The sequence below is a fragment of the Otolemur garnettii genome, unplaced genomic scaffold, assembly GCF_000181295.1.
Source record: "Otolemur garnettii isolate 467f Iridium unplaced genomic scaffold, OtoGar3 scaffold00011, whole genome shotgun sequence".
In the NCBI taxonomy this organism is placed as follows: Eukaryota; Metazoa; Chordata; class Mammalia; order Primates; family Galagidae; genus Otolemur; species Otolemur garnettii.
Window position 1 is genome coordinate 11,868,912 of NW_003852406.1, and position 20,981 is coordinate 11,889,892.

Consider the following 20,981-nt stretch of genomic DNA (forward strand, 5'->3'; position numbering starts at 1 on the left):
AAAATAGCCGGGTGTTGTGGCGGGCACCTGTATAGTCCCAGCTACTTGGGAGGCTGACACAAGTGAATCACTTAAGCCCAAGCATCTTGAACTTGCAAGCTCAAGCTATCCACCTGCTTGGCCTCCCAGAGTCCTAGGATTGCAGGCATGAGCCACCGTGCCAGCCTCAATTTCTCTTGTTTTTGGTAATTCTCACCAAGCATGTGCCTTTTGGTCCTGGCCTAGTGCATGGTTACCACCCTCAGCCTGATTGCCTTGTGGATTTACATTTCTTCCACTGGATACAGATGGGGATAGCTATTAATTGGGGTATCTTATCACCTTTTTAGCTGAAGGGGATTGGGGCCCCTGGCTCAGGCCAGAGCAGTTAGACTCTCCTTTCCTAGACTGTAAAAACTGACCAGAGTGACCCAAGGACTGGAAATGGCCCGAGTACCCTCCCTGCAGCCACTGTGCCTGTGGGATCCTGGCCGGTAGTTCCTGCTGCCTGGACCTCAGGATATAACTTTGGTGCCTTTTCCTCAGTCTGGTTACTCAGCTGCCCTATTGGTGATGCATATCTCTCCCCTTTGTCCTTCCAATAAATTCTCTATTTCCCCCTAATTTAGCCAGAGTCAGGTTTGATTTTCTCTACCAAAGGAGTCTAATGACATCAGAGAGGCACAGACAGTTTATAAGATTGCTGTGGATAATTTACTTGTGTTTGGAAGGTGGTGTCTATATTTAGAATGATCTTTCCAGTTTTATATTTGGGTGCTCAGGCAGTTTTATCTCAGAGAGTGAATAACTCAGCATCTCCAAGTTGACAACTGCACGAAATTGAAGAACCCCCAACTTAAACATTTCAGTTTTGAAAAGGATTGCAGATATGCTGGGAGGCTGAGAGCTCTTCTGCACCTAAATCTAGAAAGAGAAGAGATAAAATTAAAGTGATGGGGATGAGTGATTCTTCGGTTCCCAGCCCCTGAACCAAGGGCACAGAAGTGCAGTAGTGCCCTCTTATCCACAGTTTTACTTTTGCAGTTTCAGCTACCTGTAGGCAACTGCGGCCTTAAAATAGTCAATGGAAAATTCCAGAAGTAAACAATTCAAAAGTTTAAAATCGTGCACCGTTTCAGTAGCATGATAAAATCTCACACCGTTTTGCTCTGTCTCTCCAGAAACGTGAATCATCCCTTTGTCCACTGTGTCTACCTTGAATAAACTACTTGCCCGTAGTCACTCTGTAGCAATCTTGGTTATCAGGTGGAAAACACATGGTTCACACAGCGTTTGGTACTAGTCACGGTTTCACCTATCCCTGGGGGTCTTGGAATGACCCTGCTGAGAAGGAGAGACTAGGTAGGATGTCATTAAAAAATGCAAATACCCCCATGTTTCATGTTAGAATACAGTGTTGCCTTTTCATTCTTTCCACACCCAGCATTTTCCTGTGTGTACTCAGCTCTGTTCCTTTGGCTCATGGGTTGGGGGAAAAGGCTAGAGAGAGGAGTTACTCTCTTCTGACCTTACTGTCCCCTCAGCAGATAGCGTAACACTTAGAAAACCCTGCTCTTAATTTTTTCCATCAACATAAGAGGTGATAGAGCTTTAGCTGCAATTGTGGAATACGGGGAATAATTCCCCCTTTGGGGGCTACCTGTACTTATCCAATGATCAGAACCGCTTTATGTTTTACTTATTTATTTATTTATTTTGAGACAGAGTTTCACTGTGTCGCCCTCTGTAGAGTGTAGTAGTATCACAGCTCACAGCAACCTCAAACTTTTGGGCTTAAGCGATTCTCTTGCCTCAGCCTCCCAAGTAGCTGGGACTACAGGCACCTGTCACAACACCTGGCTATTTTTTTGTTGGTTGTCATTTTTGTTTAGCAGGCCCAGGCCAGGTTCAAACCCACCAGCCTCAGCGCATGTGGCCAGCACAGTAACCACTGTATTCTGGGCACCGAGTCAGATCAGAACAACTTTAAATATGTGATTTCCGACTTCATCCAGGCCCTTCATTGTGTTTGATACATTGTGTTTTGTTCCCTCATTCTAGGAAGTACTCCTGCCAGATCCTCCCTTACCCCCATCTCTTTCCCTCAGTGCATCCTGAACACCCAGCACAAGCCACTGTTGCTTTAGGATTTACTGAATAGGACTGGCATTGTTTTTCTACAAGCCTGTTTCTCCTTTAGATTGTGAACTTTTCAAAAAGAGAGGAACCAGCCAGCCAGGTAAGGTGGCTCACGCCCGCAACCCTAACACTCTGGGAGGCCAAAGAGGGTAGATGAGTTGAGCTCAGGAATTGGAGACCAGCCTGAGCAAGAGCAAGACCTGCATCTCTAAAAATAGACCAAAAAAAAAAAAAATTGCTGATCATTGTGGCAGGACCTATGGTCCCAGCTACTTGGAAGGCTGAGGCAGTAGGATGGCTTGAACCTTGGGGGTTGCTGTAAGCTTGGTTGATGTCACAGCACTGGCCTGAGTGACAAGAATGAGAGACTACTCAAAACAAAAGAGGAACCTCATCTTAATTCGTCTTTGCATTTTCAGACACAGTATTTGGAGCAAAATGCAATGCATGCTGTCATAGTACATTGTGTTGCTTTAACAAAATACCCAAGACATTTATTTCTCATAGCTTTGGAGGCTGGGAAGTTCTAAACCAAGGTGCTGGCCTTTGTCGTCTGGTGAGGGGCCTTCTTGCTTCACCCTCACATGGCAGAAGGTGGAAGGACATAAAGGACCAATGTTGTGTCCTTGCATGGCAGGAGAGTGGAAGAGAGTGGGCCCGCTGCTCCCTCAAGCCCTTCTTAGAACGGCCCTAATCCATTCATGAAAGTGGAGCTCTGGGGACTGAATCACCTCCCCAAAGGTCCCACTTGTTAATTTCACCACAATGGAGATTAAGGTTCAACATGAATTTGGGAGGGGACACCATCATTCAAACCATAGCACAGTGTGTTAAGTGAATAAAGGCCCAATGTGGAGGGAAGCCTGTCGTAGATGAACTGGTAGCAAAAAGGACTAGAAGAGATTCTGAGGTCATCTATGCAAAGTGCATCCTTTTCAAATAGGCCCACGGCCTGGGGTCTCAAGGCCGGTAGTGGCAGTGCTGAGAATAAACCCACGTAGTTACAAGCTCCAAACTGTACTCCTTTCTTTTTTCTACTTTGCCTCCTGGAAGCTCTTCTGCAACCCGATCTTGTGTAACCAAGGCTCAAATGTAACAAGTTGCGCTATTCAGCTATTCTTTACTTCCTGGGTTTCAGGAAGAACTTGTTCATACCACTGTAATGTTAGTTCTCGCTAACTTTAGCGAGACTTTAACTCTCGCTGTCCCATCCCAGTTCTCCCCTGTCCCATCATTTCTGTGATGAGAGTTCCCTTGAACTGCTTCCATAATTTGAGTCATTAGCAAACACACCTAGGAATCCAAAGTCATCAATCATTTAGGCTAATTATTTCTCCCCAGACATGTTCCTTTAAGATGATATTTAAACTATTTACAAGCAGTGAGTTTTAAAGTAATTTCTTTTTTTTGAGACAAAGTCTCACTATGTCGCCCTCGGTAGAGTGCTGTGGCATCACAGCTCACAGCAACCTCAAACTCTTGGGCTTTAGCAATTCTCTTGCCTAGCCTCCCAGGTAGCTGGGACTGCTGGTGCCCACTACAATACCTGGCTATTTTTTGGTTGTAGTTATTGTTGTTTGGCAGGCCCGGGCTGGGCTGAAAACCGCCAGCTCTGGTGTATGTGGCTGGCACCCTAGCCGCTTGAGCTACAGGCGCCAAGACGAGTTTTAAAGTAATTTCAGTTTTGCTGTTTTCCCAACACGTGTAACACATTTTATGTAATGATTATTCTTGCCTTAACCCAACAGCCCTCTTTTCCATTTACATGTGTTTTTGGAGTGTGCAGTTTTGAAAATGAAACGATAATTTCCCTTGTAGAGAGAGAAAACTGAGTGAAATCTGATTTGGGTAAAACGATTACTTTGGGTATCTGAGTATTTATGTTTTTATAACTCATCATAACTATGTATTATGGTAAAGTAGCAGCAAGGAAGTTTAGAAATTTAGAACTCCAATATGAAACACTCATTACATGGATTTATCTTATGAACTTAAGTACATCGACCTAACCATAACCAAAATTAGGATGCTTGATGAGAGATCGGAATTGCTACCTTGTAACCAGCATTCATGAAAATGAAATCATGATTATTGTCTTAGTTCAGGCTGCTATGACAAATTGTCATGGACTGGGTGGCTGAAGGAACGGAAATTTATTTCTTATATTTCTAGAGACGAGGAAGTCCAAGATCAAGGTGCTGGCAGATCCAGTGTCTGGTGAGGCCCTGCTTCCCGGTGGTGACTGGCTGTTCCTCTGTCTTCACATAGCAGAGAGCTGAAGCAGGCGCCTGCTTCTCTTCTTAAAAGGACACTCATCCCATTTTTGAAAGGTCTCCTCTCATGACCTAATTGTCTCCCACTTCTTAACACCACCATGTTGGAAGTTAGGATGTCAACATATTAATTTTTGGAGGACATCAACATCTAGAACATAATAATCAGTAGAATAAGATCTAACTAAGAAGAAGTCATTATTTATAAGTAATATAAAAACTGGGAGAAGTCATTATTTATAAGTAATATAAAAACTGCATATTTAAAGCAAAGAGGTGTGAAGATATTCAGGTTGTGTTTCAGTGATGTGAAAGTGTATTTTTTGTCTGTAGATTCTTAATGGATTTCTTCTTTAAATTGCCTGGCTTTCTATTGTTTTCCCTACTGGTTTATGCTTGCTTTTTAGTTCACTCAGTAAAATTTTAGTGGGTGTGTGTTTTTTTAGGAATTGTTCTCTGCAGAGGATTTTATATTATAAAAAATAAAGCTGAAGGCATTCTCAAGATGTAAAGCTTACTCCAGGCTCCTGATAGAGCTCGTCAATGGAGATATGTTGGATGAGTGCAGTGGCTCACGCCTGTAATCCTAGCACTCAGGGAGGCCAAGGTGGGAGGATAGCTTGGTCTCAGGACTTTGAGACCAGCCTGATCAAGAGCAAGACCTCGTCTCTGCTAAAAATAGAAAAATTAGCTGAGTATTGTGATAGGTGCTCAGTAACTTGGGCGGCTGAGGCAGAAAGATCACTTGAACCCAGGAGTTTGAGGTTGCTGTGAGCTAGGCCGACACCCAAAGCACTGAAGCCTGGGCAACAGAGATTCCGTTCCTAAAAAAATCCTCCAACACCCAACAAAAACCCCTACATCTTAGTAAATTTGCCTAGACAAGTCCTTGTGATTCAGAACACAGTTATACACAGGAAAAAGAGTAAAATCTACATTTTAGGACAGTGCCTGTGGCTCAGAGGAGTAGGGCACCCCGGTCCCACATGCAGGAAGTGGCGGTTCAAACCCAGCCCCGGACAAAAACTGCAAAAAAAAAAAAAAAAATCTACCTTTTAATTGTCAAACTACTACCCTTTGTGATCCTGAAGGGCTATAACTGAGGCTTAATGTTTCTATTTTTAGCACTTGCCAATGTCCAGCACATAGAAGGAGCTCAATAAAGTTTCCTCCTCAAAGGGTGTCAGTTCAAGGACTTGAAGTGTTCCTGGGAGGGGAGATGGTCTGGAGTCCTTGGCCCTTCCAGAGCCCCATAATTATTACCTATACACTATCAGCACATTCCAACGTGAAAACAGCTGACTCTTGTGTACCAGTACACAGAAGGTGCTTGATAAATGCTGGGTGGAAGAGTCTATTCTTTTAAAACATCCACTCCCAAGTTCTCCATTAGCAGTTTGCCTCGTGATGTGGAGTAGGTCATCAATTATTTATTGCTGAGCAACTTTCCACAAATTATCATCATTATAAATTTAGAAGAGGTAATGTAGTCAACTATAAATTATACATGTCTGGATTATCCATTATGTCTTTGGTTTAAGCTGTTATCAGTCCCTGGAAGCCAAGTCTTGGAGAGCAGGCCACAGTTCTTTCATTGGTGGGAAGCTGTTCCTTCCATGCCAATTGATGGCTTGGAGATATAGTCTGGACCCCTTTGGTTTCCTTAGGGCTTTAGCTGTCTCTGGTGGGCAGTGGAGTCTGCTACCTGATTGGTTAAATCCGCAGGCCTATTGCTGTTTTCCTAGTGCTGAGTCTTCATCATGTCCTGTTGGCTTGGGGAGTTGGTTTTGACCCAGTTGGGTTATGGAAACCTGTATAATTTAATTGAGTAGATTTTACTTGCTTTGCTGGTTTAATAATTTGCGGATGAACTCCTGAAGAGTTTTCTGAGCTCCACTGATGAGTGCAGTGCTGGGCTTTATTAACATGTTGAAGCAGAGGTGTCAACAATGATGTTAATGAGTGGTTGGACTGTGCATCCCGCACTGCCAGCGAGGACAGAGTCTTGGCTACTGGACTTTATGCATTTTACCTAAATAGGGAATTTCAGCCAGCAGTTGAGTGATCTAGTCCCATTGGAACAGGTACCAGTGTAGCAGCAGAAGGATATTGGTGATTATTATCCAAATTCATTTTGTTTAACTCTACTCACCACTTTTGGCTTGTCACGTGACCTGATTCTAGGGGGAGAAGACAATGAATTGAATGGGATTGGAATATTTGTCCAGTGCTGTCAATAGAGCCTTTTCAGTGTAAATTAATAAATTGATGTCTGCTCTGTCTCCAGCATGTTTTAGCTTGTCTGAGCTCATCTTTCAGAACCAGATCACCTTTGGGTTCTAGCTAGAGATAGTCCCTGAGCCTTCCACTTGGAAAACCAGATCCTAGAACATGGAACTAAACAAATTGATAAACTACTCAGTTATCCACCAAGAGCCAGGCATTGTCAGACACAAAGCTTCCCCCCGTCCTAGGCCTACTACACATTCTGATGGGGTATGTGGGCAGTGAACATGAGTATATGCGGCCATGTTAGCTGATGCCAAGTGCTCTGATGAGATGACAAGATGGACAGTGATTGCAGAGTGTCCTAGAAAGGATGGTAAGAGGAGATGTGCCCTGAGACTGGAGTGACAGAGGGGCCAGACACAACCAGGTGGTGGTAAGGCAGAAGGAGACCATTCCAAGAGAGAGACCGGCTGGTTCCAAGGCCACATAGGAAGAGGTGTGGTGTGCTTGAGAGCAGAAAGAGGACCATTAGATGGAGGGTCCTGAGTGGAGGGAGAGGGCCAGCTTGGCCTTTCTGGCAATATGTAGTTTGGAGCTGGAAATGAGAAGCTGTTATTTAGATTTAAGCCAAGGAATTTCAATAATTCATTCACATTCTTGGTACTGGGGATACATTAGTGAATAAAAGAGACAAACCCCTGTACTCGTGGGGGCTTACACACTGATTTATGTTTCAAAAGACCATGCTGCCTACTGTGTGGAGAAGGGACTGTAGGGGAGCGAGGATGGAAGCAGGGCGAGGGTTCAGGGCTACCGTGGAAGGTTAGACAGAGATGATACACCTTGCCTTAGGGGAGTCATGGAGTCACGGCGCAGATGGAAAGAAGCGGAAGGATTCTGGATTGATTTTGGAAGTAGAGCTAACAGACTCCGAGACTCAAAAAAAAGAGCTTGAGACTCTGTCTCAGAAAAAAAAAAAAAAGCCAGGTAGAGAGATACCCCCTCTGAGGTCCTGCCTTGCTATAGGCACAAGATTCTGGAGGTGATATTGGAGCTACACTTTTCATTTCCAAATCCTTACCAATCTAGACAGTTAGAAAGGGAGAAACCCAGAGACTTGCTTCTTTCCTGGTCATTCTTCAGCCGGGTTGTCCTCTCTGGGAGGCTTGGAGCACCCAGGGCATGGGTTTGTCATCACCTTTGAGTAAAGTGCTTTATACCACAATTGAGGCTCACATGGGGGGGGTGTCCCTATTCCAGGCTGTCTTGGGAAGGGAGGTTCTTTAATTATAGGCCATATCATGGAAAAAAAAATAAATGAAGACTGGAGGCATCTTTTTTTTTTGAGACAGAGTCTCACTATGTGGCCCTCAGGAGAGTGCTATGGTGTCACAGTTCACAGCAACCTCAAACTCTTGGGCTTAAACGATTCTCCTGCTTCAGCCTCCCAAGTATCTGGGACTATAGGCACCTGCCACAATGCCCGGCTATTTTTTGGTTGTAGTTGTCATTGATGTTTGGCAGGCCCAGGCTGGATTCGAACCCACCAGCTCCGGTGTATGTGACTGGCTCCTTAGCCACTGAGCCACAGGCGCGAACCTGGAGGCATCATTTTTGTAAGGCTCTTCTCTGTGCTTGTCTGAAATGTGTTTGTTGCATGGACTTGGGGTTCAGGGTGGTGTCCCAAACCTGTAGTCCCAGCACTTTGGGGGGCAAAGACGGGAGAATCACTTGAGGCCAGGAGTTTGAGACTAGCCTGGGCAACGGTAAGAGACCTTGTCTCTACAAAATAAATAATAAATAAAAAATAGAATAAAAAGATTATCTGAAAAGAATATTGGAATATTGTCTGGACTTGGGCAATGCAATTACCACCCTGCTATCTTTTCTGCAACAACTGAGTTCCCTGAAAACGTGCCCGGTACTCAGCCCAAAGTAGACATTAAAAACTAGTGTTTTGAATTGAATTGATGGTAATGGAGAATGGATAATGTACACTTAAGGATAGAAACTTTTTAAAGTAGATGCATCATGATGATATACTGTTCCAAATTTGGGAACATTACTGACTGATCTTACAGAGAGGGATGATTATTCTGAAGCTTCTTTCTAGAATTCCCTTAAACAGTGAGCTCTCTAATGCTTCTTGCTTTCATATAACTTTTCAGTAATGTGACTGCTGTGTTAAGCTCTGGTGTAATTCCTTTCTGTATTTTTCAAAGCACTCTGATACAAGAGCTTATTTATCTGCAGAATTCTGAAAGTTAAATGGACTTTTCTTCTAAGTTAAAAAAACATTTTTTTCTGTTTATAAAAGTAGTATATGCCCTGGTGGGAAATGCAAGAATCAACCATAATTTCACTCTAAGTAAAACATTAGCATTTTGGGGTTTTATATGCATCTTAATACACCGCTGAAATCATGTGTATTCTTTCTTTTTGCTTAATATTAAATTGTATGTTTTCCTTCTTGTTTTAGGCTTCCCTGATCTTCTTAGTGTCTGCATAATAATCTATCTTATAAAATGCTTGGTATCGGTATACATCACACTATGAAGACATCTTTGTGCATATGTTTTTGTCATTTTTCTTAATTTGTCCTTTAAGATTAATTCCAAAGGCTGGGCACAATGGTTCACACCTGTAATTCTAACACACTAGGAGGCTGAGGTGGGAGGATTGTTTGAGCTCAGGAGTTCAGGACCAGCCTGAGCAAAGGCCAGACCCCATTTCTACTAAAAATAGAAAAAATTAGCCTGGTATTGTGGGGGGCACTTGTAGTCTTAGCTATTTAGGAGGCTGAGACAGGAGGTTCGCCTGAACCCAGGAGTTTAAGGTTCAGTAAGCTATGATGTTGCTATAGCTTTCTAGCTGGGGTAATAGAGCAAGATTCTGTCTCACACATACAAACACACACAGACCCACAAGATTAATTCTAAGAACTAGAGTTACTAGGTCCCAGATTATGAACATTATCAATATATTTTGCAATAGCACTCTCTAGAAAAAGTTTTAGTAAGAAGGGCCACTGTACCTTTTTGATTTTTGATACACTTTTTGTAGTATAAGTTAAAAATACTTGCTTCTTTGATAAGGGAAAATGTTATGAGTTTTTTGTTGTTGTTGTTGTTTTAAAAAATAGACTTTAACAAAACAATCTCAGGTTCATAGCAAAATTGAACAGCAGTTTACAAAGAGCTCCCTTACCCCTCCTGCCACCCCACGGGCTCCCCCACTGTCAACATTCCACCCCAGAGTGGCACATGGTAGTGGTATGAGTTTTATTTCCTATTTCTTTGCTTATCAGAAAGGTTGAGCCTTTAAGAAAATGTGCTAGTTAATTATTTTTAGCTCCTTCTTTGTGAATTGCTCTCCATTGTCTCTGCCTGGTGATTTTTCTGCTTCATGATTGAATAACAACTCAGAGGAAATAATACTAGTTCTAGTCTTTGCTATTTCTATGGTGCCTGATGCAGTGGCACTCCGGGCGTGGCGTGTGAGTCACCAGCAGCCCCATTCCTGCGTCCGTTCCCCAGCTTTGGTTTTCTAGGGACGAGGCCTGAGAATCTGTGTGTGTAGCCAGCCGTCTTTGTGATATTTACACAACCTATAGCTAATGGAGAACCATGCTCTCAGGCCTTATTACAAACAGAGGTTTGAAGTATAACATATATCTATATATATATATAAATGTGTTATTTTCGATTAACTATAACTAACAGGTGTTACTTCCTATTAAGAGAGAGAGCTCGCCAGTGCCTTTGCATCAGTGGGAGAGTGCCAGAACTGCATTAGTCAGATCCTTCCGTGCGTGCGTTCAGATGACTAACGTTTTGTCATTCACAGGTGACTGTAGCTCATCTGCATTCTAGTCTTCATAGAGCAGGTTCATTGAGAAAAAGTTGCAGACTACAGGCAATAATAGAGAGGTCTGGCATTCAGTGAAATGCGTTTTTATTGTCACCGTCATTCCATCCATAGTGGCTTCAGGCAGATTCCAATAAGTAAAACAGAATAAGTACTCCCATTCCTAATTCTGTTTTTTTACTAGGAAGTTTAAAAATCTTGGTATGTTTTACATTTTAAACTAGGAAGTTCAAAGATGCACACAAGTGCACTTTTCTGTATAAGATACATATTATACTTAAAAAAAATAGAAACAGTTGAGACAAGGGAACGCAAAAGCAATTTGTGTAAACATACACATCATCTTTAATTGAGCTTTTCTATTCATTTCAAAACGGGACTACAAATTGTCAGGGTATCAGAAACCATCACATTTCTAGAAATAAATAATAACAAGTGGATACCCAGGGATATCTCCTCGAGAAGCCTCTAGATTGGTGTAGGGGGTGATGGCAAGGTGGGGGTTCAGTGTGCCTCCCTCCACTCTGCTCCTGGTCCCAGTGCCACCCTCCTGATCAGCTGGGATAGGCAGGAACAGCGTGAGCAGCAGAGACCTGACCGGGATAGCTGTGCAGTGAGGGCCAGGACCTTAGGGTTGGGTGTCCAAGGAGGAGGGGCCAGGCTCGCTGCTTCTCATCAAGTGACTGAACCAGTCTCTTGCCCCACATGGGGGTGGCAGGGCTGTCAGGTGGGCTGTGTCCCCGCTGCCTCTGTGCTGGGGGAGCTGGAGGGCAGGACGTGGAACTGGCATCTTTACCAGGAGACTGGCCCTGTGCTCTCACCAGCCGCACCTCCAGTTCACTCGGGACCGCCTACTTAAGGCATACCAGTGAGCAGAGAAAGAAGAGTCTCATCACACCTAATGGGCTCTGCAGCCTGAAGGAGCAATTATTCTTCCTACTGTCCTTAGAAATGGCACACAGGAGACAGGAAACAGATGAGCCTTGAATAAAAAATAATTCCTGCATTTTAAGGCGATCCAAGTACAACATAAAATTTCTATTTGAACTTAAATTTTTTAAAGTCCATAGATGACTTAGAGCCAGTTAGTTTGCCCTTAAGACAAAGTTTGAAGAAATCTCTGAAACATCAGAGGCAAATTCAAAGAAAGAGAAACATGAGGAAAAGATAAAAGCCTGGGTGGTCAGATCCAGGACACCCAACATGTGAGCAGTAAGAGTTCCAGAGGGAGAAAAAGAGACAGATGGAGAAGAAATATTAGTCACCTAGAAGAAGAAATTTTACCTGAGTTGAAGAAAAATCTGAGAGTGTGGATTGCAAAGTTCACTGAGCTCTAGGTAGAAGTGAATAAAAAAAGACTCACAATTGGGCATATTCTGATACAATTCCTAAATTTTAAAGATGATGAAAAAAAAAATCTGGCAAACTTCTAGGCGTTAAGGAGCCAAGAAACTCGCAGAGGAAGAAGCATCGGCCTTCCTGATGGGAAGAAAAGCTTTTAACTGGAGAATTCTATATTCTCAGGGTGAGGGAAGGATGATTCTCGGCATGACTGAATTCAGAGAGTCTTTTCTCCGAGTGCCCAATCTAAGGAAAGTGCTAGAGAAAAGATTCTCCAGTGACTGTAAGAGGGAAAAATGATAGGGAGAAGCACAAAGGTGATCAGTGATCCTTAACAAAAGACCTGTCTGATTTCACGTAAGTAGATATTGATCACTGCCTAGGACTATGTAACAGCAGAGTGCTAAGAAAAGAAAAAAACATACTGAGATACAACAGGCTTTCTGTAAGCAAGCGTCTAACAATAGCCCAAGGAGAAGAACTGGGGTATTTTAGCACAGCCCAGTTAGGGTAGGGGAAGGGCAAGAGGGGAGAAAAGTAAAGTGCTTCCAAATAAGTCATCATCTGGGGTTGAGAGGTAAAGGAGGTGGACGTGAGGGAGGCTGAATGTCTCATACTGGGGGAGCTGTGGGAGGACAGAGCTTGGAGTAGACATGCATACGGCAGGCACATTGGGAAGGGAAGGTAGCATAGCCATTCATGGAATGACAGCGTCCAGGAATGTCACCAGTGAACAAGAGGAGAAAAGGGAAGGAATGTGATTAAACAGGTTGGATAAAGGGAACAACAAGGATGAATGACAACGGACAGAATAGTCTAAGGGTCACAGTTGAGAGCACAGTCTGTGAGCCAGGCTCATAGGTTCAAAGCCCAGCTCTGTCCCTTACTGACTGTGTGGCTGTGGGCAAGTTATTCAACTACATAGACATTTCACCATCTGTGAAATGGGGATCATAATAGTACCTCTGTCCACTAGGCCCAGTGGCTCATACCTGTAATCCCAGCACTCTGGGAGGTTGAGGCGGACAGGTTGCTTGAGCTTAGGAGTTGGAGATCAGCCTGAGCAAGAGCGAGACCCCCATCTCTACTTTAAAAAAAAAAGAGAGAGAAAGAAAAACTAGTCTGGCATTGCGGCCGATGCCTGTAGTCCCAGCTACTTGGGAGGCTGAGGCAAGTGGATTGCTCAAGTCCAAGAGTTTGAGGTTACCGTGAGCTGTGACACCACAGCACTCTACCCAGGGTGACCGAGTGAGACTCTGTCTCAAAAAACAAAACAAAAATAGTACCTCTGTCATAGGATGTTGAGGACTAAATGAGTCAACATCCTAAAGCAATGAAAACAGTCCTGGTGTACAATTAGCCCAAGCAAGTGTTTGCCTCATTACTTACAAAACACAGTAGCAATATTAATATCCGGTAAGGTGAAACTATCAAAAGCACTGCATAGGATAAAGAAGTTATTATATAATTGTAACAAACACTTTTTATCATAAATCATAAAATGGCAGCCAAGTATATAAAGTAAAAAGTATTGAAAGTGTTAGGAGAACTTGATGACAACGTTTTACAGTAAGGGAATTCATAATTCCTCTTTCCCAGCTGGAGAGATTTAGCAGAGATTTAAGATCTAGAGAAAAATAAATAAGGGACTGAGCAAACTCAATGTCATAGACAATGTTATACCTTTCGTTCCTTAAATAGAAAATGCAAAGTTTTGCGTATCTGTGAAAGATTAAAAAAAATTCAATCATGTGCCACAAAGCAAACCTTAACATATTCAAAAATTAAATTTCTTACAGATCATACACACACACACACACACACACACACACACACACACATATATTTTGAGACAGAGTCTCACTTTGTTGCCCCGGGAGAGTGCTGTGGCTTCATAGTTCACAACAACCTCAAACTCTTGGCCTCAAGCAATTCTCTTGTCTCAGCCTCCCAAGTAGCTAGGACTACAGGCACCCACCACAATGCCCTGCTATTTTTAGAGTCAAGGTCTTGCTGTGGCTCAGGCTGGTCTTAAACCTGTGAGCTCAGGCAATCCACCTGTCTCAGCCTCCCAGAGTGCTAGGATTACAGGTGTGAGCCACTGCGCCAGCCAGAGCATATTTTTATCATAAGGCAACAAATAATCAAAATGAAAAGATGCTTTTTTTTTTTTTTTGCAGTTTTTGGCTAGGGCCAGGTTTGAATCCACCACCTCCAGTATATGGGGCCGGCACCCTACTCCTTGAGTCATAGGCGCCACCAAAAATGTGTTTTTAAGTAATCCTTTTGTACCTAGCTATCCTTAGATCAAAGAGGGATTCTAAACTGAAATCAAAACAATAAAAGAGAAAACACTTCATACACAACCTGTGGACCCTGCCAATGCTAGATTAAGAAGTAAGTGCTGCCAGGAGTGGTGGCTGTCACCTGGGATCCTAGCTACTCAGGAGGCCGAGGTAGGAGGATTGCTTGAATCCAGGAGTTGAAGACCAGCCTGAATACAGCAGGACCCCTTTAGGTCCTTTAAAAGGGGGGGAGAGGGAAAGAAGACTTCATTATCAAGGAAGAAATAATAAAAATAAAGTAAAAAATAAAGGAACTTTATTTTTATTATTAAATTAAGAGACTTGGTCTGGGAATAGTCCGTGAGATCACTCTCTCTTTTTCTAAGCACCCTGGTTCCTTTATATGTGTTTATCAGGTAAGTGTTAAAACAGAGCTGCTTATGGAAAAAGCGAATTAAACGTTCATATTTTGGCCAAAAGTATAAAATGCATCTGTGGCAGCGTGTAAATTCTCAAATGCATCCCTTGGTGGCTTTTTGTGTTGCCCAGGTACTCCAGGAGCAGATCCGTGCCAGGGACAACATTAGCTATGGAACTAATTCTGCCTTAAAGACCCTGGAGATGCGTCAGCTCTCTGGTTTGGGAGATCTTCGAGGAAGAGTGGCAAGGTAGGTGCTCAAACGCAGGGCACTCTGCTCATCAAAAACTGTTTGGTAAACTCCATTCTAGTGGGGAATGTATTCATGAAGCCTGAAAGCACATTCCTTGGCTTCTCGGAGTACTCCTCCTCCCTGCTTCGCCCATAAAATGTAGTGGTAGAAGTTAAACCCGACTGTGAGCGTGCCCGGATTGCTCATGCTTCTGCAATTAGGGTCGTTTGTGGGAGGAAATGATGGGCGGGTTCGCTGTGTAATTTGGTAGTGTAATATTGTGTTTATTGAATCCAGTATGCAAAGGCAGGACTATATTTTGAATGTCTTTTAAAAATTTTTCATTTACTGGCGGCTCAGTGGGTAGGGCGCCGGCCACATACACCCAAGCTGGCAGGTTCAAACCCAGCCTGGGCCAGCTAAACAACAATGACAACTGCAACAACGACAATAACAACAAAAATAGCTGGGCACTGTGGCGGGCACCTGTAGTCCCAGCTGCGAAGGAGGCTGAGGCAAGAGAATCGCTTAAGCCCAAGAGTTTGAGGTTGCTGTGAGCTGTGACACCACATCATTCTACCGAGGGCGACATAGTGAGACTCTGTCTCAAAAAAATTTCTTTTTCGTTTATTTATAATTCATCTTAATTTTGTTTTCTGAAAGTATTGGTCTGTGACAGATTGGAAAATTTTAAGAGAAAGAGAGAGAGATCACCTCCCTCAGTATGCAAAGCACTGCTCTCCAAGTGGGGCCAGCAGCATGGGCGCGACCTGGGGGCTTGTTGGAAGTGCACGGTCTCTGGTCTGCTGCCCAGCTGCCCAGAGCCTGCATCTTAGCCAGGTCCCTGGATTCATGTGCACAGGAACATCTGAGAAGTGCTGCCCAAGGACTGTGTTGGGGATTGTTCTATCTGGCTGGGACACAGGTGTCCGGAGTATTTATGGTTCTCTTCTGCCCCCTGCTGCTATTAAGACCCAAGTACATCAATGTGCACCAGCCCTACAGCCGAGGAGGAAGTGGGCACTTGGGTCAGCCTGAGATGGCAGAGGGTGGTCTGCTGAGGAGCGGGGATGGGGAGAGAACGGGGACCCACGGGATCCATGGCCTCTTTAGAGCAGACAACACACGAAAGGCCTTGAATGCTGTGGATGTTATTTGGATCTGGGGTAAAGAGTCTAGCAGGTGAGGACTGCATGGATTGAATGGCCGACTCGTTGACCACTCCTTCTGTGTTATCCATCCTCATCTGGACGACTCCAGCCTCCTTAGTCTGACCCTCAGTGATGAACACCCTGCTGACCTCTCTACCCTTGCACTGTACCTCCCCAGCAGCCATCAACTCTCTGTTAGTCCCTGGATAGGCCATGTTCTCCTATCCATCCCTGTGCTTTTGCCTGTGCTTTTGCTCGTGCTATTCTGGTACTTAGAATGCCTTTCCTCCTTCCTTTTGAACTCCTTGTCAGCCTTCAAAGTTCAGCTCAAGTGTCACCTCCTCCAGAGTCTTCCCTGACACCCCACTCTCACGCTCTCTACTCTGTTGAGTCTCTGCTGTCTTCCTCACTTGCTGTCTTCACTGCCTTGAGGTTGGTGTTCCATATCTTTAATTTCTGTACCTGAGTGCCTGGAACAGTCTCTGGAAAACTGTAAGATACTCGACATTCAGCATTCATTTGGATGAACAAAACTGGTTCGGCGGCTCACGCCTGTAATCCCAGCACTCTGGGAGGCCGAGGCAGGTGGATTGCTTAAGCTTACTAGTTGAAGACCAGCCTGCACCAGAGCAAGACCCTGTCTCTTAAAAAAAAAAATAGCCAGGCATTGTGGGGGTGCCTGTAAGTCTCAGCTACTTGGGAGGCTGAGGCAAGAGGATGGCTTAGCCCAAGAGTTTGAGGTTTCTGTGATGCCATGGCACTTTACCAAGGGCGATAAAATGAGACTCTGTCTAAAAAAAAAAAAAGGAGAAGGTTCATAGCAGTGTAACTATTATATACCCATAAAAAATCTAGAAAATCACTGTAATAGGGCTGAAAAACACTTGACTCTGTGGAGTTTGGCTTAGAAGAAACCCCAGCTCTCGGATGCCTCTCAGAGTTAGAAGATTTTGAGAGCTACAGGACAGAGGAGGGATTGTAGGACAACTCGGGATGCTCTCTGTAGCCACTTTAGTTGCAGATGAAGATCAAGGGAGGGGCCCTGGGTGGGAGGGAGTGAGCACGCAACAAATGGTAGCTGTTATCATCTCACAGCAGTGGAACTATCCCTATGATGCTGGTTCTAGTACAAAGTAGAAAAATTATTTAGAAACGCTCTCAGGAATCTTATATGCTGTTTCGGTTTCTTAACAACTTTTCTTCCCAACTCATTCCTTCCCGGTAACAAATATTTTTACTCTAAAACCATCGAAACCATTTGTTATGAGTACCAGATATTTTTGCTTTGTTTTGTGGCTATATTTGTCCTTCCCTTGGAATTTTAATGAGACTTGATTATTGAAGTGAATTCATGTGAAACAGAATTCTTTGGCAAAGTTTTGGCTTTCTTGCATTGATTATGTAATTGTATCGAAGGGATCTGAACTTTTTAAGTGGTATTTTTAAGTTAACAGGCTGCTGTATCATTTCATGTTTACTTTCAGGGTTTTTATGGATCCACTGGTGATATAACTGATAGGAACCAGACCCTGAATTTCTCCCTGTACATCTGGTTCAGAGATGCAAAGGCCAGTGGGTACATTGGCTCATGCCTATAATCTTAGCACTTTGGGAGGTTAGGGTGGGAGGATCACTTGAGGCCAAGACTGAATTTGAGTTAAGCTGTGATCATGCCACTGCACTGTAGCCCAGGCAATAGAGCATGACCCTGTCTCAGAAAAAAAACCCAAAAAACCCAAAAACCATAACAACTTAACACAGCATACTTGAAACAAGATTTGATCAGACCTCAAGGCCCAATAGAAATGATAGAGGCTTGTGATGAGGCTGAGTGTGGTGGCTTATGCTTATAATCCTGGCACTCTGGGAGGCCCAGGTGGGTGGATTGCCCTGAGCTCACGGGTTTGAGAAATGCATGATGGCTTCTGATATCTCTCTCTCTCCCCTTTACTCCCCCTCTTCTGAGCAGCTTTAGTGACATATAATTCACATGCCATATAAGTTACCTATTTAAAGTATACAGTTCAGTGGGTTTTATTCACAAAGTTGTGTAGCCATCATCATAATCAATTTAGGAACATTTTTTATCATCCAGAAATAAACCTCATACCTAATTAGTAGTCACTTCCCATTTTCCCCTAAGATTCCCAGTTCCCCAATCCTTGGCAACCACCAACTGGGTTCCATCTCTGTGGACACTGACCACATGTAAACATGGTCCTTTGAAACTGGCTTCTTATCTTAGCATCACGTTTTTAGGGTTCATCTAGGTCGCAGGACCTACCAGCACTCCATTCCTTTCCATGGCTAGATAATATCCCACTCTACCACATTTCATTTATCCGTGTGTCAATTGGACATTTAGGTTGTTTCCTCTTTGGGGTTATTATAAATAGTGCTGCTGTGAAATTTTTTGTTCAGGTTTTGTGTGGTCACGTGTTTTCATTTCTCTTGGATACTCTCAAAGCCAGAGTGGGATTGTTGAGTAACATGATAACTCTATATATTTAACCATTTGAGGAACAGAACTGCTGGGCTGTTTTCCAAAGTGGCTGCACCATTTTACATTGCCACAAGTAATGTATCACTGTTCCAGTTTCTTCACATCCTCACCAGCACTTATCTGTATTTTGACCATAGCCATCCTCATGGGTTTGAAGCAGTATCTCAGGGTTTTGATTCGCATTCTCCTAATGACTAATGGTGCCGAACATCATTTAATATGCTCATTGGTATACATCTTTGTATATCTTTTGGGAAATATTTATTTGAATCCCTGGCCCATTTTTAAATTGGGGTGTCTTTTTATTATTGAGAAGTAGGGATCTTTAAAAATATATTCTAGGTACAATTACCTTAGAAGATAGCTCATGTGAAATTTTTCCCCCCATTGTAAGGATATTATGCTTTTTACCTCCTTGATTGTGTCCTTTGAAACACACAATTTTTAAATCTTGATTATGTCCAACATACCTATTTTTTTCTTTAGTTGCTTGTGTTTTCTTCTAAGTTTTACAGTTTCAGCTCTTACATTTAGGTCTTTGACCCATTTTGAGTTAATAGTTCATACAGAGTGTGAGGGAGGGTTCCAGACGTATTCTTTTGCATGTTGACATCTAGTTGTCTCTGCATCATTTGTTGAAAAGTCTGTTCTTTCCCCATCGAGCTGTCTTAGCACCCCAGTTGAAAGTCATCTGGTCACAGATGGATAGGTTTGTTTGTGGACTCTCAATTCTGGTCTACCCATCTGCCAGTCTGTTCTCAGGCTGGTACCACACTATCTTGATTACTACAGCTCTGTGGTAAGTTTTGAAATTGAGAAGTATGAGTCCTCCAATTTCATTGTGCTTTTCCAAGATTATTTTGGCCATTCTGGGTCCCTTGTATTTCCATATGACATTTAAGATCAGTTTGTCAATTTTGATGAAGAATCCAGTTGGAATGTTGATAGGAACCCTGCTGAATCTGTAGATCTACATGGGGAATATTGACATTTGAAAAATATTAAGTCTTTTGATTCATGAATACAGGCATCTTTCAAATTTTAGTCATCTTTAACATCATTCAACAATGTTTTGTAGTTTTCAGAGTATAAGTTTTACACTTATTCAAAATTCGTTCCTAAGTATGTATTTTCTTCTTTTTGATGCTATTGCAAACGGAAGTGTTTTCTTAATTTAATTTTTGACTTTTCATTGCCACTGTATAGAAGTATAGTTGATTTTTGTTTATTGTTCCTATGTCCTGCAACCTTGCTTCTATTAATTTTGTGGATTTTTCTTTTCTTTTTTTTTTCTTTTTCATGAGACTGAGCCACTTTTGGTAGAGTGCTGTGATGTCATAGCTCACAGCAACCACAAGCTCTTAGGCTCAAGTGATCCTCTTGCCTTAGCCTCCCAAGTAGCTGGGACCATAGGTGCCCGCCACAGTGCCTGGCTATTTTTTAGAGACAGAGTCTCACTCTGGCTCACGCTGGTCTCAAACCTGTGGGCTCAGGCAATCCACTTGCCTTGGCCTCCCAAGTGCTGGGATTACAGGCATGAACCACTGCAACCAGCCTTGAATTTTCTATACATAAGATCATGTCATCTGCAAATAGAGGTCGTTTCACCTCTTGTCTTCCAATCTGGATAACTTTTATTTTATTGTCTTTGCTAATTGCCTTGACTAGAACTTCTGGTATGATGTTGAACAGAAGTGGTAAAAGCAGATACCCTTGTCTTGTTTCTGATCTTAAGGGAAAACGTCTGATCTCTCACCATTAAGTATGATGGTAGGTGTGTATTTTGTGTGTACCATGACATCATAGCTTATAGCAACCTCCAACTCTTGGGCTTCAGCAATTCTCTTGCCTCAGCCTCCCAGGTAGCTGGGACTATAGGCACCCACCACAGTGCCAGCTATTTTTTGTTGCAGTTGTCATTGTTGTTTGGCAGGCCTGGGCTGAATTCAAACTTGCCAGCTCTGGTGTATGTGGCTGGCACCCTAGCCACTGAGCTGTAAGCACGAAGCCAGAAGCTTTAATATTTGAAAGCTGTCAATTTTCTCAAATTGATCTTTAGAACTAACAAAATTACAATTAAAATGTCAGTAGAGTTTAAATAGAATTTGATAAGATGATCCTAATATTTATATGTAAGAATCCCAGAGAGAAGACAGTGATGATTTTGGCTACCAATAGCTGTGTGTGTGGCACACAAGCAATCAATCCATCTCTATAGCACGGGAATAATGATTCGCAGGAATGTGCCTTGAAGTGCTATAAACCTTAGTCTGCAGTTTACCCTGACGGGAGAGTAAGGGCTTCTCCTCCCCCTGTGCCTTCAGGATCTCCCATAAGAGCCTCTCATTGGCGGACTCTAATTCAGAACCCTCTGGCAAAGGAGTCTGGGAAGTATAGTTGGGGCACTTCATCTCCTATGATACAGAGTATTATTCACAAGGAGCAAAAATGTTTTGTCAATTATGAGCGATCCATTTATAAAACCTCTTTTTCTTGTTAGCAGTCCTTCAATTTTTTCCCCAAATCTCTTGCCATTAGCCACTTACCTTGTTTTTTTTTTTTTT

General features: G+C 43.0%; 1 protein-coding gene across 1 annotated transcript in view; it reads left to right on the top strand.

Moving 5' to 3' along the window:
- Nucleotides 1–20,981, top strand: part of FAM81A (family with sequence similarity 81 member A) — a 46,928-nt gene that overhangs the window by 6,949 nt on the left and 18,998 nt on the right. Inside the window, exon 3 of the mRNA XM_012801795.2 lies at nucleotides 14,663–14,781. Coding sequence (XP_012657249.1) covers nucleotides 14,663–14,781 — 119 coding nt within the window. The remainder of the gene's footprint in view (nucleotides 1–14,662; nucleotides 14,782–20,981) is intronic.